The sequence below is a fragment of the Fringilla coelebs genome (assembly GCF_963513975.1).
Source record: "Fringilla coelebs genome assembly, chromosome: 3".
Taxonomy (NCBI): domain Eukaryota; kingdom Metazoa; phylum Chordata; class Aves; order Passeriformes; family Fringillidae; genus Fringilla; species Fringilla coelebs.
The window spans coordinates 109,255,822-109,270,848 of record NC_140030.1 but is presented as its reverse complement, the minus strand read 5'-3'; the positions used below and the strand labels follow the sequence as shown (position 1 = coordinate 109,270,848).

Here is a 15,027-nt window from a genome sequence, read left to right as displayed (position 1 = left end):
CTTCTAAGAAGTCCAGTGATCAAATGAATGTGGGGGGAGGGGGGTGTATTCCTCTGTCCTGTAGCTTTTTTTCTCCAATCTAGTTACTTTTCTGATCATTGGAACAGGAATATTGAGTGCCAGGAGCTTCCCATAGTGCCACAGCCTGTCTGTGATGGTGGGTTTTGATCTGGGGCTTTGCTCCTGTACTCAGCAGCCCCCAGGTCACAGCTTCTCAGTCAGGAAGCTCAAGAGGTGATATCCTGAATTTCCAGCCCTGAACGTATCCCCTCCTTGTTGCTCCCATTCAGAACCGTTGGGCAGTCCTGGTGCAGTTCCCTGCCTGTTCCAGCCTGGTCAGTGTGGATGTGGGGCTGGTGCTCGGGGATGCCGTGGGACAGCCTTGAGTTCTGCACACACCTTTCCTTAACGGGGCATCGCAGCTACGAGGAGAGAGCTCTGTACCTTGAAGCCATCATCCAGAACCATAAGGAAGTGATGACATTTGAGGATTTTGCCGCTCAGGTCTTCTCTCCCTCTCCCAGCTACTCCCTCGGTGGAACTGGTGAGTTCTGTACATTATTCTTCTCGGTAGCCCAAAGAAGCACTTGAGCAGCAGATGTACACCTGTTTTTTGTAGATAAATGCTTGCAAATTTAAGACGACTATTCTTCCTCTGAATCAACTAATGAATATCAAAAGGAATGATGACATTCATTTTAATTTGTTTTGCATCAGAGCTATTCACACTGCTCCTTTCTTCAGCTATCCTGTTAACCTCCAACTCCAGCAAGGTTAATGAACTTTCTCGCAGTGATGGGCTCGGGCTCATTCAGGACTCCGGGTTCTTGCTGAGCTGGGAATATGTTGTTCAAAAGTGAGGCCTGAATCGGGGCTCACTTATCAGAAATAGTTCCTCGCAGGGGAAGCTGCTGTTAATGCTAAATGGGGATTATGCTGCTGAGCTACCAGGGTCAGGGATTAATGCACAAGAAACGCAGGACCAGGGTGCTGTTAGGGAATCGCAGCGGCGTGCAGGATGCAGGCGCGTCCCTTCAATGCAGGCGAGTGCGCTGCAGGCTGCCCTGCAGGCTGCCCTGCAGCACCTGGCCTGAAGCCTCTGCAGGGTTTGCGATGGGGGTGTGGGTGTGTGGTGTCTGTGTGGGTGTGTGGTGTCTATGTGTGTGTGTGTACGCACGCACGTCAGTGCTCATCAGTCATCTGCCTGCTGAGAGGTGACAGCATTGTGCCGAACTCCGGGAATTTACTCCTCGTGTGCCTTGTGGAGGGTTATGTTAGTGTGCAGTCACAATCGCTGTCTGGCTGGTTTGATTAGGTTTAAGTGAACCTCTCCTGAAAGGGAGCTTTGGCTCTGAAATGCACATTTCTAGTCCCTTCAAAATGTGTTTCTTTCTAGCATCCAGAAAGTATCTGGTCACCGTGTGCTGGACTCTCTAACAAAGATTCCTTAATCTGTCGTTGACACTCCTAGGGTGACGCTGGCACTTTCTCATCATTCCCTGCTTCTCTTTTGGATTGCTGAATAGATTATTTCCAACCTGTACAAACGTTGCAGGACATCTGCTCTATTTCTCTTTAGCCTGACTTGTTAGCAGATATCTTCCATCTAAACTGAAACACTGAAGGAAGAAATTAAATTTGCTCACATAAATCACTTAGGAATAAAACCAGCCGTGCAGCATTGTCTGGCGTTGCTGGCTCCAATCCTGGCGTGCTTGGAGCTTTGTGAGGAGATAAGAGGCCTGTGCTGGCCGGGCAGTGGTGGCCAGGAGCAGCAGGCAGAAGGCTTTGGAGATAAGCACTGGCAGGAGGGGGGAGGAAGCCGGGGCCATTTACATAATCGCACCTCTTCGTCCTGGAGAGGCGTCAGGGAACATGGGATGGATCTATTGATCTCTGCTGAACTGGAATACTAAACAACGCTAGGAAAGCTTATAACTTAAAGCTTTGATTAATGTTTCCTACATTAAAAAGTAGAACAGCTGTGCATTAAATTCTTTTATACACTCTGCCAAAAGTCTGAGACAAAAAAATCGCCCATTTCAATAGGAGCGCGGCGCGTGCCCAGGGCTGGTTGTTAGCACTTGAATTATTTATCTGTCGACGTATCAGCAAATAGAAATGTAGATATAGTGATCTGCTTTAAACTCTGTTTTTGCTCTGTGCATAGTTGTGTTTCATTTTCATGTTGTTCTTAGCGCATGGTGTTGTGTCACATGTGGTTTGACAGGGCAGACCCCTCCACAGCCCCACTTTCTGAAAGATAAGCTGTATATGCCAAACACATTTAAACTGTTTCCCAGTAGCTGAGGATTTCAGAACACTGTTAAATCAGGAGTACCTGGGTATGATTTCATTATTTTAATTGCTTTTAAGTGCAAAGCCTCCCCCAGTCAGGTCCCAATTTTCAGACTTCTGAACCTCAGAATTAATTTCCCACTCATGAACTGGAGGCCGGCCATGACTTCTGGTGTCAGAATCTCCGCTTCAGAGAGTCTCCTTGCATTACCTGCTGATTCTCCTGCATATTTAGTCAGTGATGAGCAGGAGCAGTGTCAGCTGTGGCCATGGGGATGTGTTTTCCATCAGATGGCCCTCAGCAGTCAGCAGGGGGGCTGGATGCAGTCCCCGCAGCTCTGCTGTTCCCCAGCCAGGCCTGCTCCAGGCACACATCCGCCTGTCCTGCACCTGCAGGAATCACCTGTCTGCCACTTTGGAATACAGGGGCATTTTTCTATTCTGAAACAGAAAAAAAGGAGTCAGGGAGCATTTAATAAAAAAAAGCACTTTTCCATGAAGAAGTGGTCAGGTGCTGACAGGCTGCTCAGGGAGGCACTGGGTTCCCCATTTCTAGAAGTGTTCAGGAAGTGTCAGGACATGATATTGGGGTGATGCAGGGTTGGCCACAGGACTTGTTGATCTCTTCCAGCCTTGATGATTCTGTGGGATGCATGGAGCTGGCACAGGTGGCAGTACAAGCCAGCTGGTACTGCTGACTCTGCTGAGCATAAACTGTTCAGGTAAATTAAAGATTAATTCTCATCTGACCTGATTCTTATAATGCCCCTTAGGTGTGATGCTGTCAGTGCTGCAAATGCTTGTGTGCAGCAGAGACAGGGAGTAAAGTGCTGCTTATCACAGTGCAGTGTTCTCAGGAGTTAGCACAGCACAGGGAGAAATCAAACACAGCTCTCAGGGACATACCGGGGTATCGCTGACTATGAGATAATTCTTGGAACTGGATGATTTTGTGTTTTCTGATGCTGCCCCTGGGGATGCATCACCAGACTCATGTAGGATGTGGTTTTCCTACCCTGGCTGAGTCTCCCTGTCACCAGTCTTGCAGGTGCTGCATTTTCTGCAGGAAAATTGTCCAGTTGATGTCCTTTGCTGTTTTGAGGAGCAGAGCCTTAAACTCCCTGTATGGATTACAGATAGCCCTGATACCTTCAGCGCTGAAAGTGCAGCCTCATAGGCAGAATGGCCATCTCCAAACTCATGCAGGGGATGTGCAGATTAGGAACAAAAGCTGGGAATACAGCCCTTTGTTGTTAAACTGGTGCATTACATGCTGTATTTTAATTAGGCAGGGTTTGAGAGGCAGCCCAGGAAATCCTCCATAATCCAACACTATTGAATTATTCTCATTCTTTCCCTCTGCAGATTTCTCTCCTTTTAGTGGACAGGCTTTAAGCTGCTGTTCTTGCTCTCTCAGCCAAAACCAGAAATAGTTATTCAACGAAATACTTGTGTGTTATTTAAAAATAATGGTGAAGCTGAAGTGGGCAGAGCAGCACCCCAACTTGGCTCCTTGGGCCTTTGGTCTGTTTTAGTGTAAGATCAGCAGCCAGAAGCATGGTGTTCACTTTGGAAGTGAAAGGGGCTGCTGGATATTCCAGGAGAACTCTGCAGTCATAGCTTTCCCACCACAAGGATCCTGTCCAAGGGGCTTGTGCTGGCCAGGGCAGGTTCCTGCGTTCCAGGGAACCCCCTAGCAGAGTGCTGCCGGCGCCTCAGGGGTTAATGGGAACGGGCACACTTGACTGCTGAGAGGACTGATCTAATCACTGCCATATCCAAGTGCATCTGTTCACCATGAGGTCATTCTTGTGCATGCTAATGACTTGGAAAATAAAGCACAATGCTCAGCGTTATCAGGGAGGATATAGTGTAAATCTTGGCTTTTTTAGTTGCTAATGGGTAGTGTGGAATGGGCAGAGAAAGCATCTTGGATTCTCCAGCTTAACGTTTTTAAAGAATCCTTTTCAGTAGATCATCAGAAGAACTGTACTGGAAATCTTGGACATGTGGTATCTGTTGATAAATGGATTCTTAAATGAATATTATGGCATTGCCCAAGCGCAACACTTGAGTCGAGAACTATTGAGGTTTTCAGCATTCCCTGGTTTTAAAGCCCTGGGAGCTGTGCCTGCTGATTTACATAAAACCGAGATTTTGCAGCCTTTTTGTTGCAAAGGTGACACACGCTTTTCTTTTGTCTCTGGACTTTTGCATGCGTAAAGTTCTTGTAGAAAATATTTGAATGTACAGCAAACAAGATCTGGTTTATTTTAAACCACTTTTTGTTCAGTGCTGAGCTTTATCTTTCCCACTTTAAAGCAAAAGGACTATTTGAATTGGACATGGAGGTTTTAAATATTTTTGACAGAAACAAAACCAAACCCAGAGTAATTCTTGTTTTAAACAGGACTAATGCTTTTTGTAAGAGTATTTGAGGCGAAGATTTGTTTTGCTTTAGTTTGGTTTTTCTGGGATTTTTTTACTACTTTGGGGGTTTTTGTCATTTTGTCTTTTTCCTTGAAGTTCTGTAGGGTCTTTTGTCAGATCTGTGTCCATGTTCTCTGTGTGTGTATATATGTATATATGTAGTAATTTTGCCTATTTTCCTGGGAATATTAAAAACATACACATCTGAAACTGAGTAGCTGTGCCACGGTATCGGAGCCCGTGCAGTGTGCCAGGGGTTGGGTTTAATCTGTGTGTCAGTGTTGCCTGAAACGGAACAATTGGTTCTAATATACAGCATTTAGGAAATTCCTGACTGTCCTGGTTATTGGCAGAACAGGGAATTGTTGCTAGCATGGAGCAGGTTGTGAGGCGTGAGGTCTGCTGGGCGTGGTGCTCAGCAGGTGAGGTGGGACACTGTGCAGTTACTGCCATGGTGGTGCAGGTTGTCCAGGCAGTGAACAGAGAGCAAAAGCCGAGGGAAGTGGAACAGAGGAGGCAGGACAGTTACCACAGGAGGCAGGACTCAAGGGCTTTCTCTTCCTCCTCCTTCTCTGTGAGGACTATTCAGGATGAAGCAGGGGAACCTGTCTGGCTTCCCCATCTGTTTAATCCAGGTAGTTCCTCATCCTCAGCAGACTGGAGCCTGCCACAGCTGGGCTGCCCTTGGGAAGTTCTGCAGTGCACCAGAAGATGTGGGAGCTGCTCCTTGCCTGTGTGCTCTTGCTTAGCAGTGCTCTGCCCATAATTTTTCTGCCTGTTTGGCAGGGCTGCTGCCTTATTATCCCCATGAGGTTCAGGAATGGTCTGGCATTAAGCAGGGCAGGGTCACAGGTACCACAGCAGCTCTGTCCCCCTCCAGTTCCTGTGGCCAAACAGGCTGATTGCTGCAGTGAATGCCCAGGAGCCCAGATCCCTGCAGAGCCCTAAGGAAGAGGCTGCCTGCCCAGTATGCTGGGGCTGTCCCTTGTGCCACCACTGAGGGTGGACAGTCTACACTTGTCCCCCGAGGCTGCGCAGGTGCTGGGACTGCTTCCCCCTCAAGCCTGATGTCCCCATGGGATCTCCAACAGTGGAGGGGGGGCAGTGAGAGCCACATCAGGGTTCTCAGCCTGGCCCCCTGCCTTTTCCATGTAATTAATTGGCTCAGAGGGTGCTCCCCCAGCTACACTCTCCAGGAGAGGAGGTGGTGAGGGAGGGTTTATCCTAGCAATCAGTGCTGGGATGGGCAAAAATATGAGCTTGATGGGCTGTCTCTTCTGCCGGGTGACAGCTCCAGCTGCTCGAGCTGTCAGCTCGCAGAAGGCTCCAGGCAATGTGGCCCCTTCCTGTTTTCCCTCTGCACTGAGGCACTGGCAGGACCTGCAGCAGAGGCAGAGCAGAACCAGGGCAGAGCTGTGCTGCAGCCTCGTGCTGAGGGCTTGGGCTGCCCTACCTGTGACACCCACATAACCCCCCAGCACTTGGTGGGGTCCCCCTGCCTGAGGCTGAGCCTTGCAAAACTAAACAGCAGCTGCTCCAACTTGAGAGTAATTAAACTTCAATGTGTACATTTCAGGCTTATTTCCCAGGCACTCAAACCATGGAGGCCCACAGTGGTGCCAGGCACTCCCACCTGAGCTGGGAGCTGTGGATGCTGTTTTAAGGTCCATTCTGCCCCAGTTATTAACCTGTAGTGTCAGATTCTCTTTACTGTGTCACTTACAGCTTTCCAAGGCACTAGAGGAAGTGTGTGGCTTTGATTAACCCAGCTTCAGTTATCCATGGGTTTTCTTATGCAGGCTCAGGATGCTGCTTATTACAGTGTACTTGGAGCCTGTCTTTGGGAGTTGGAAGCAGGAACACTGTGCAGATTTATGACAACTATTCTCTCTGGAATTTTATTACCTTTGCATTTACTAGGAAGGAAAACAAAGATTTCCACAGACCTGTCCTGGCTCAAAGGTTAATAGGGGGTTGGAACAGTTCACAGCTCATGTGAAAACTTCATGGTTCTTCTCAAATACCAATCTTCAGCATCCTTACAGGTCATGGTCTTACCCACCCTTGCTTTCAGAGGTGTTCAGCTGCTTCATGAGCAGTGGCTAAAATGCCATTCCTAGAGCACATGCCCTGGGGAAGGAACCAAGTTTATTTTGTGGACTGGATTTAGGATGCAATACACCATCTCTCTCTGGCTTCCTGCAAGGTAACCTTGCATTTAAAGTGCTATCATCAATATCTTAATTCAGTTTTTAATCCCTGCTGCAAGCAATGTGTTTTAAAAGCTTAATGCTCTCTAAGCAGCCTCACCTGTGAGAGTTCCTCCACTGTGTGTGTGTGTGTCTTGTCTGAGTGCAGGTGTGTGACTGCTCATGGACAGGTTTTATGCATTCAAGGACTTCTTCTTCTGGCACCAGCATTGCTATGCTGCTCACTTCCTGGAGTTTTAACCTGGCTGTAGTGTCACAGACGTTTAGGTCTCCATGAAGCCTCAAATTTTAGCCAGTTTCAGATGGTGTGACCAGCAGCAGTGCTGGACGTGGAGCTGAGGCGTGAAGCAGCTGCACACCACCATCCCACAGCAGCAGGTTTGACAGAAGATGAAGCACAATGAATATTCATTCCAATTTTTGCCAACATTCCCTCCATTGGTTGTTTCAGTCCTCAGACCCCAGGAGAAAGTGCACGGGTGTGTGTTTCTGCAGGTCCCTGAGGGGAGCTGCCCTTCCTGCCTTTAGCGGGGTGTGCTGTGTCAGGTTGATGCAAACACAGCAGTCACAGGGTGCTGCTCCTGCACTGACATGGTTCTGTTCCCCACCTTTGGTGCTTCACTGACATGGTTTTGTTTTCCCCTTTGGTCCTTCGCTGACGTAGTTTTGTTCTCTCCCTTTAGATTAGAGTGTTAATGCTCTCGGTACAGTAACGGCCACAGGTAAGAGCGATGCTTCCTGCAGGCCCCTCCACTGCTGTTCATCAGTAACAGCTCTCCTTCCCCTCCTCCTCCCTTGCTGCCTCTGCTCCGTGTTCAGCTCTACCTCCTGTGCTCCATGCTCAGCTCACACCTCCTCTGCTGTGCCTCCCATGCTCTGCATTGCCTCGTACCTCCCATACTCCGCGTGCAGTTCTGCCTCCTCGGCGCGTGCCTCCTGTGCTCCGCACGTGGTTCTGCCTCTAGGGTGCAGTTCTGCCTCCTATATACAACACAATAATGCCTCCTGTACATTAATGCCCGCAATATGTGTACAGTAATGGCTCTGGTAATGCCTCCCACGATCTGTGAACAGTACAAACTCTATGTGCCAGGTAATGCCTCCCGTGATCCATACACGGTAATATGTCCCGTGATACGCGCCTGGTAATTATTTTTTACTTCTAAGCTGCTTCAGCTTGTCCATTTGGAGAAAAAACTATTATTTTGACCATCTGCCATTCTGCCTCACTGCAGGAATGTCAAGCACAACACCTCCCTCGAAGCCTTCCCTCCCCCACGCTTTTCTCCCCAGCCAATAGCACCACAGGTTTTGTTTTAATCCAAAGTTGACAGCTCTCCATTTTTCACAGAAAATGCCTTTACAGGCTAAGTCACACTTTCCACCTTTTAAAAATGTGCTATTTCCCCTCAGTCACTTTTCTCAAAGAACCAATCTGGTAAGTAAGGGCTGTCTTTGAGATGCAAACGCAGGGCTGCAGGCAGGCTGAGGGGGCTCACACTTCGGGCTGTGCTGCTGCTGTTCCACTCCTGCTTTCAGTCACTCAAACACCCAAAGCTGCTCAAGCAGAAGCACAGGTTACACCTCACCTTGGAAGTGCAGCCCAGAGCCAGGGTGAGTTTTTGTCCTCAGACAGCAGCTGAGGGCTCATCCTGCTGCCACACTGACCTATGGGCATGTCCCCACCTGTCGTGCAAGCACAGTGCCCTGCTCACCTGTACCCAAGGGCCAGCTTCACCCAAGGCCCTGCTGAGCTTTGGGGCATTTTGTGCACATTTGAGATTTACCTGGGCTAGGAAGGTGAAGGGAGGACTGAAGAGCTGTGGTCTGGCCAGGCACAGCTGAGAATGGAGTCAGTTCTTGCACTGGAAGTAGGCCTATTCTTCAAAACACAACCATCCCTCAGGAGGTTCAAAGGGGGTGCCAATGGTGCCAGCCTTCAGAAAGGGTTCAGAACATTCCTGTGTTCCCCCTGCCTGGCTGCAAGGCTGTTCCTCCCTCCTATCTGTAATAAAACACTTGTGTTTACACTTCCAGAGAGCATTGCAACATGGTTTAAAAAATACTGTTTCCTTAGGGAGCTGATGAAACTGTGTTCCCCGTGAGAAATGCCTTGGGACAGGTCAAGCCCTCAGGAGCAGGGCAGGGCGTGTCCCTCACAGAAGCTGCCCCCGGTTTTGGTCATTATTGTCTCCTTTAATGACCATGTGCTCACCTGTTCCCCCTCAGCCAGCCTGGGCAGGCCTGGCCTCCAGGGAATAACCAACAGGTGACTCAACAACAAAGCATAACCCCCCATACCCACAGCCCCCCAACCCTTTCCCAGTGGTGACCAAAAGCACCAGTAACAAGGGTACCTGTTATGTACTGGAAGAAATTGTGATTCTTTAGGATTTTTCCAGAGGTTGAGACACCTTCCAGGGAGAATTCTGTGCCAGCCCTCACACTGGGAATGCTCGTTTCCAGCTCTCTGTAACAGGCCAGATACAGAAGAACAGTTTCATGTCACACAGCAAAAAACAGTTTTGTATGACCCACACAGAACTATTTTATGAGCTGTAAGTGGGCAGGATAGGAGCTTCCCACCTCCCTCCCATGGAGCTGTTGGGGCCGAGAGCCACTGGGTGCTGCAGGGGCTGTGCAAAAGGGGGTGATGCTGGGGACACCTGGACATCCATGCCCTCACCTTTGGGAACTGGCAAAGAGAAATCCCTGGTTTCTCTGGGAAGTGCAGTATGGCAGTTCTTCAGCTGCCTACAGCAAATTCCTCCTCTGGAGGTCAAGTTCACCTGAGTGATCCCAGGAGAGGCTGGGAAGAGGCGAGGGGAGGGGCTGAGCTGTGCCACATGGTTATTGTGAGGACACAGCTGTTTTTCCTGACCTGGGTTTTCCTTGCCTCCTCTGTTTTCCAGGCTGCCTCACCACAAGTGCAAGCGCTGACCTCGCTGACACCGCTGGCGTCGAGCTGGTGGAGCCGCCCTCGCCCTCGCTGCCACGTGCCTCCAGGAGCAAGGTCTCGGGGAAGCTCTGCTGCTCTGCCAACACCCTCAGCAAGGTGTCCACCTGAGGTGTCCACCTGAGGTGTCCACCTGAGGCCCTGCACAACAGAGCCGTGGCTGGAGCAGCCCACAGCACCTGAGCACAGATTAGAATGGGCAGTCTGGGTGAATACCTCTTGAAGGGGCAGGGAGAGGGGTTTGCTCTGTGAAATGGCCCTTCCCCAGTCTGGTCAGACATGGCTGGGGATTGGATGTCACCTGTGTCACCATCACCACTGCACTGGCACCAGGTGAGCAAGGGCCCCAAGCCCCTGGGTGCAGGTGTTGCAGCCAGAGGTGAACCAGCACTGAAACTAGTTGTTTAACGTACCCTTAGAGCATTGCTTTAGTCATTCCAGGGAGCACTTACCTGTGCATTAGGGAATTTCTTCTAAAGAGAGGTTTTCCTGTGACTGGCCAGGTAGCAAATGTTCCCTGCTGGGAGCATAGGTGGATGAGGGAGGAGCTCTTCAGTTGGTGCTGTCCCACTGAGGAGTGCCGTGGCCTTTCTGTGGTGTGTGCAATGGCTGTGCACTGGAACTGCTCCCTAGAGAAACAAAAATAAGCAAATCCCTTTTAGAAGAACAAAAGCCACACTCCTGCCATGACCCCTTCCCAGCACAGTGTGAAGAAGTGGGTAACCTCCTCACCTTGTCCCAGCAGGCTGTGACCTGTCTCTAGCCAGAGTACAACACAGCTGAAGGCTTCTGAGGACTTAGGGTGTCCTCCTGGCACCTGCTGTAGTGAGCAGAGCTCATGTTGGCAGTAGCTGACCTGCTTTGGTTTACCACGTGTCGTAGTTTGATGGGGTGAAAATTTTTATAGTTAAATCCCAGGTATTTTAAAGCAACAGAAATCTGAGATTCAGCAGCCACAGAGCCCTGTCCTGCTGCTGCTTGTTTGCTCCTGGGCACACACACGCACACCTCCCAACGGAATTGCTTCAAGCAAAGGGATTGCATTTTTTGGGAAATGTGCCGTTGGGCCCCCATCTGTTTTTGCACTTACACTTACACTTGGTGTTACAACCATCTGTCTGTCTGACCGTCTGAGTGCCAGCACCTGGCCAGAGGCCACCCTGTGCCTGTGGGGCGCATTCCAGCCATGGCCAGTGATGCCTGTGAGCTCTGTGCCCAAGGGGCAGCAGCTCAGCCTCCTGCCCGACAGGAACTCACCTCGTGCAGCTGCAAGAAGGAGCCTCTATCACTGAGGGCTTGTAGAACTGGTTTGATTTTCTGCCTCAACCCACAGTTGGGTTTTGCTTTCTGTTGATTTTCTGTCAGTGAAGGAACCTAGAAAATAAAACATGTATTTTAATTTATTTTACATTCGGGGCCGGACAGGCAAGACTGTCTGGCTCTTAGTTATCCAATAGCTGGTCTGAAACAATTTCAAAGGCATCCTTCTGAGTAAGGAGCCCTTTCTCCCTAGAGCAATATGTACCTCTAATTCAGGGAAGAATTAAGACATCAATGAAAATCATGTTTTCCTGATGTCAAAAAACTATTAATTTGTATAAAGTCCACTGTGGTTTTGCACCCTGAACTGGGTGACAAAGCCACTCTGTTACCCCTCACAAAATGAATAAATCTTTGCTCACAATAAAATTTCTCCCCAGAGCAATAAAAGGCAGTACCTGTGTGGTGTGTGGTGATTGGTGGGAGGTGCCGGGGCTGGAACTCTGACGACACTGGAGTGGTACTGCTGGGCCCTGCTGCTGCGGGTGCCATGGGTGTGCAGGGCTGGCTCACAGGGACAGGGACAGTCCCTGCTGGATGTGGGTTCTGTCCCTCTCTGCAGGAACAGCCGCCAGGTGTGGAGCATGCAGTGGCATTCCCAGACCGGAGTGCTCTTGAGGAGTTTTCATCACACTGGGACTGACGCAGGGGCACCCACGCTTGTGCCCTGAAGACCCTGCAGGGTGGCACCTCCTGCCAGCCCGGCCCTGCCCACTGTGCCAAGCACAGATACAGACTTTTGGGGCCCCCAGAAGCCACTGTCCATAACCTGCTTACCTGCAATGTCTCACAACCCAACCACCCACATTAAAATCAAGAAGTTTTTAGGGGTGATTTTGTACTCTACAGTGACATTCCTTAAGCAGGGAGCTTATGGAGGGGTCTGCACTCAGCCATAATGATGTCTAAAAAGACAAAGGAAAGTTCCCTTCCTTTGCTGAAGAGCCACAGCAAAGTCCTCTCCTAAATTGCTTTCAGGTGCTCTAACCAGAAATGGAGAGTGAATCCAGCTAGCTCCAGATAAAGCTCCCTTTGCAGAAGTAATTGTACACACACTAACGAGCTGTTGGGAACCCAGTTGCACCCACCTTTCCCAAGGATGATCCCAGGCCCAGCAGCAGCACCCTCGAGGGAGCGGAGAGCAGGCTGGGGCTGGCTGCCCTGTGCACTTGGGGGCTGTGCTGGCAGCGCTCGGAGCCAGCCATGCCCTTCACCAGGGCTGGCACCCTGGCAGCAGGCAGGCTCTGGCCAGAGGGCATGCCCAGCCTGGCACTGGCACCCTCGGGGGCTGGGGGCACTGGGGACGTAGGCAGGACATAGCCACAGCCAAAGGGCTACAGCAGCGCTGGCTGAGCCAGCCCAGCATGGGGCAGGAACATGGGCCCAAGGCACACCCAGCTCTGCACCAATGGCAGCAGCTGCAAAAGTGGCATTAAAAATAATTTACTAAATTAAATAATATATAGGCTAGTTTATACTTACCATGAAGTCCCAGAATGGATTGTGTTGGAAAGGAACTTAAAGCTCATCTCATTCCATCCTTATCACGGGCAGGGACACTTCCCACTATCCCAGGTTGCTCCAAGCCCTGTCCAGCCTGCCTTGGAACACTTCCAGGGGTCCAGGGTCAGCCACAGCTTCTCTGGGCAACCTGTGCCACGGCCTCCCCAACCTCACAGCCAAGAATTTCCTCTCAATATCCCCTCTAGTTATACCTTCCTTCAGCTTTAGAAGGATGCCTAACATTTTTTACAAACATTTGTATAGGTATTATCTTATTCCTACACCTATTAATATGCTCTCTTTAACTATAGAAAATATATTAGGGATCTCATCCTATGTTCTATATATTGTATGCTACGGTATTTCAAAATATATATCTAATATTTGATGTTATGCATGTCTATATGTTTCTAGTAGCTAGAGTATCTGTTATAGGTATTAAATACACACAATGTGTAGATATTATTACATTAAGGAAAATATATGCAATCTGTGATCTATAATCTAGGTATAATACAAGATATATAATGTGATATTCATTATATATTATACAATGCATTATATCATATTCACTATATTTTTATCCTATTAATACCTGGTTTTGAATATTAAATATTGACTATAAAGGTAATAATTTTATGAAAAAATTGCATATCTACATATGCAATTGTAGATATACACATCCCTGGGATATATTTCAGTTCTATGCATGCATCATGACAAAAACTATAACATTACAGTTTGCTAACTGTAATACTGTGTGCAAATACATGCAGTATACTTTTCTTGAAAATGTATATAAGAAAATCACATAAATCATATCAGCAATGTATGAATTCTATATAACATGATATAATGAACATGTAATATTTGGCACATATATAATGTGCATCATGGAGTATTCAGTGCACTACAGTCCTCCACAAATCCTGGCTGCAGAGCTGACAAAACCTCCTGTCAGACAAGAGTGTTTAATTACATCAGCATTGGTAATGTATCAGTAATTATGTATAATGCATAGATGATATCATGTACTGTAGATTATATATTTAATATGCATTGCCTAAGTGGCAATATATAACGGACATATATTAGTATCTACTGCATATTATAATATGCTTTGATATATGTAATATATTATTACAATAATATATATATTGTAATATATTATTACACGTAATATATTATTAAATTACCTACGTATTACCTATTATTATTACCTATTGCATTACCTGTTATTACCTACATATTCTGAAGTTTACTTATATAAATCATCTATATTGAATATACTGCTCTAAAAGGAATGTATTTTTTACATTTACTTTATCACAGAATCCTAGAATAGTTTGGGTTGGAAGGGCGCAATAAAGCTCATCTCATTCCACCCTTACCATGGGCAGGGACACCTTCCACTATCCCAGGTTGCTCCAAGCTCCAACCAGCCTGGCCTTGGACACTTCCAAGGATCCAGGGGCAAATGCAAAATATAATTTATTGTATGTGATAAATTCTGATTTTCTTCTGTGTGTAACTAAACCAAAACCTCCCAGTTCAGACACCCCCAACAGTATACAATTTTCCTCACATTTGTAATTGAACTGGTGTTGCACTATAGGTAATTTCCCTCTAAAGAGCTGTAAAAATGAGCCAATAAAAACACCGTGGTCCCATACCCTGAGAAAGCAGAACCTGTTTTAACCGGCAGCTGAACCATGCTCCTTTGCTCTGGTTAAATCCTCCCTGTCACTCACCTTCCCCATTCCCTAAGGAAGGCTGAAAAGCCTCAGCAGAGTGATACAGCGCAAGAGCCAGGCAGGAACAGGCTGGGCTGTGCATGCCCTCGCCTTCAGAGCTGCGAGGGGGCTTTATTAGAGCTTTAAAACAGTGGTTCTTTTTCAAGAGGAACAGGTGGTTTAACTGGGCCTGGCTGCTGCAAACAATGTCCCAATTACCGTGTCAGGAGGATGCACTCCTAGGAGGGCTCCTGTGCCAGCGTGGGGCTCCTGCTGCTGCCGCCACTGTGCCCAGCTCTACCCAGCTTCAGTCCCTGGCTGCCTGCTGAGGAGAAAACAGCATAGTCAGAACAGTGCTGGGGGCAGCCCAGCACTTGGATCCCATGGCACAGGTAAGAACCAAGCCTGGCAGTGTCTGGGGTGGAGTTGGTACCACAGGACAGCCCATGCTTGGCATGTCCCATCTCAATGATTAATGCATCAAATGTTGCCAGAGGCAGACCTTTGTTATGTAGACAGTAAATTACATTTTATTTAAACCATTTATAGCCCTAATGAGGCTTCTTACCTGCATGGA

The 15,027-nt window shown here is 48.3% G+C and overlaps 2 protein-coding genes across 6 annotated transcripts in view; one reads left to right on the top strand and one right to left on the bottom strand.

The window, feature by feature from the left end:
- Positions 1-10,002, top strand: part of RALGAPA2 (Ral GTPase activating protein catalytic subunit alpha 2) — a 92,067-nt gene extending 82,065 nt beyond the window's left edge. For 3 of the 5 annotated variants that reach the window (XM_084202483.1, XM_084202484.1, XM_084202480.1), the window contains 3 exons: positions 423-544; positions 7,622-7,660; positions 9,851-10,002. In XM_084202483.1, coding sequence (XP_084058609.1) covers positions 423-544; positions 7,622-7,626 — 127 coding nt within the window. In that variant the 3' untranslated portion in view covers positions 7,627-7,660; positions 9,851-10,002. Of the gene's footprint in view, positions 1-422; positions 545-7,621; positions 7,863-9,850 lie in introns of those variants that run through there. The other 2 variants (XM_084202482.1, XM_084202481.1) reach the window with 2 other exon arrangements.
- A 4,687-nt stretch (positions 10,003-14,689) lies between these two features.
- The window catches only part of CFAP61 (cilia and flagella associated protein 61), a gene marked incomplete at both ends in the record, with an annotated part of 89,583 nt that continues 89,245 nt past the window's right edge, over positions 14,690-15,027 (bottom strand). The window contains one exon of the mRNA XM_084202281.1: positions 14,690-14,775. Coding sequence (XP_084058407.1) covers positions 14,690-14,775 — 86 coding nt within the window. The remainder of the gene's footprint in view (positions 14,776-15,027) is intronic.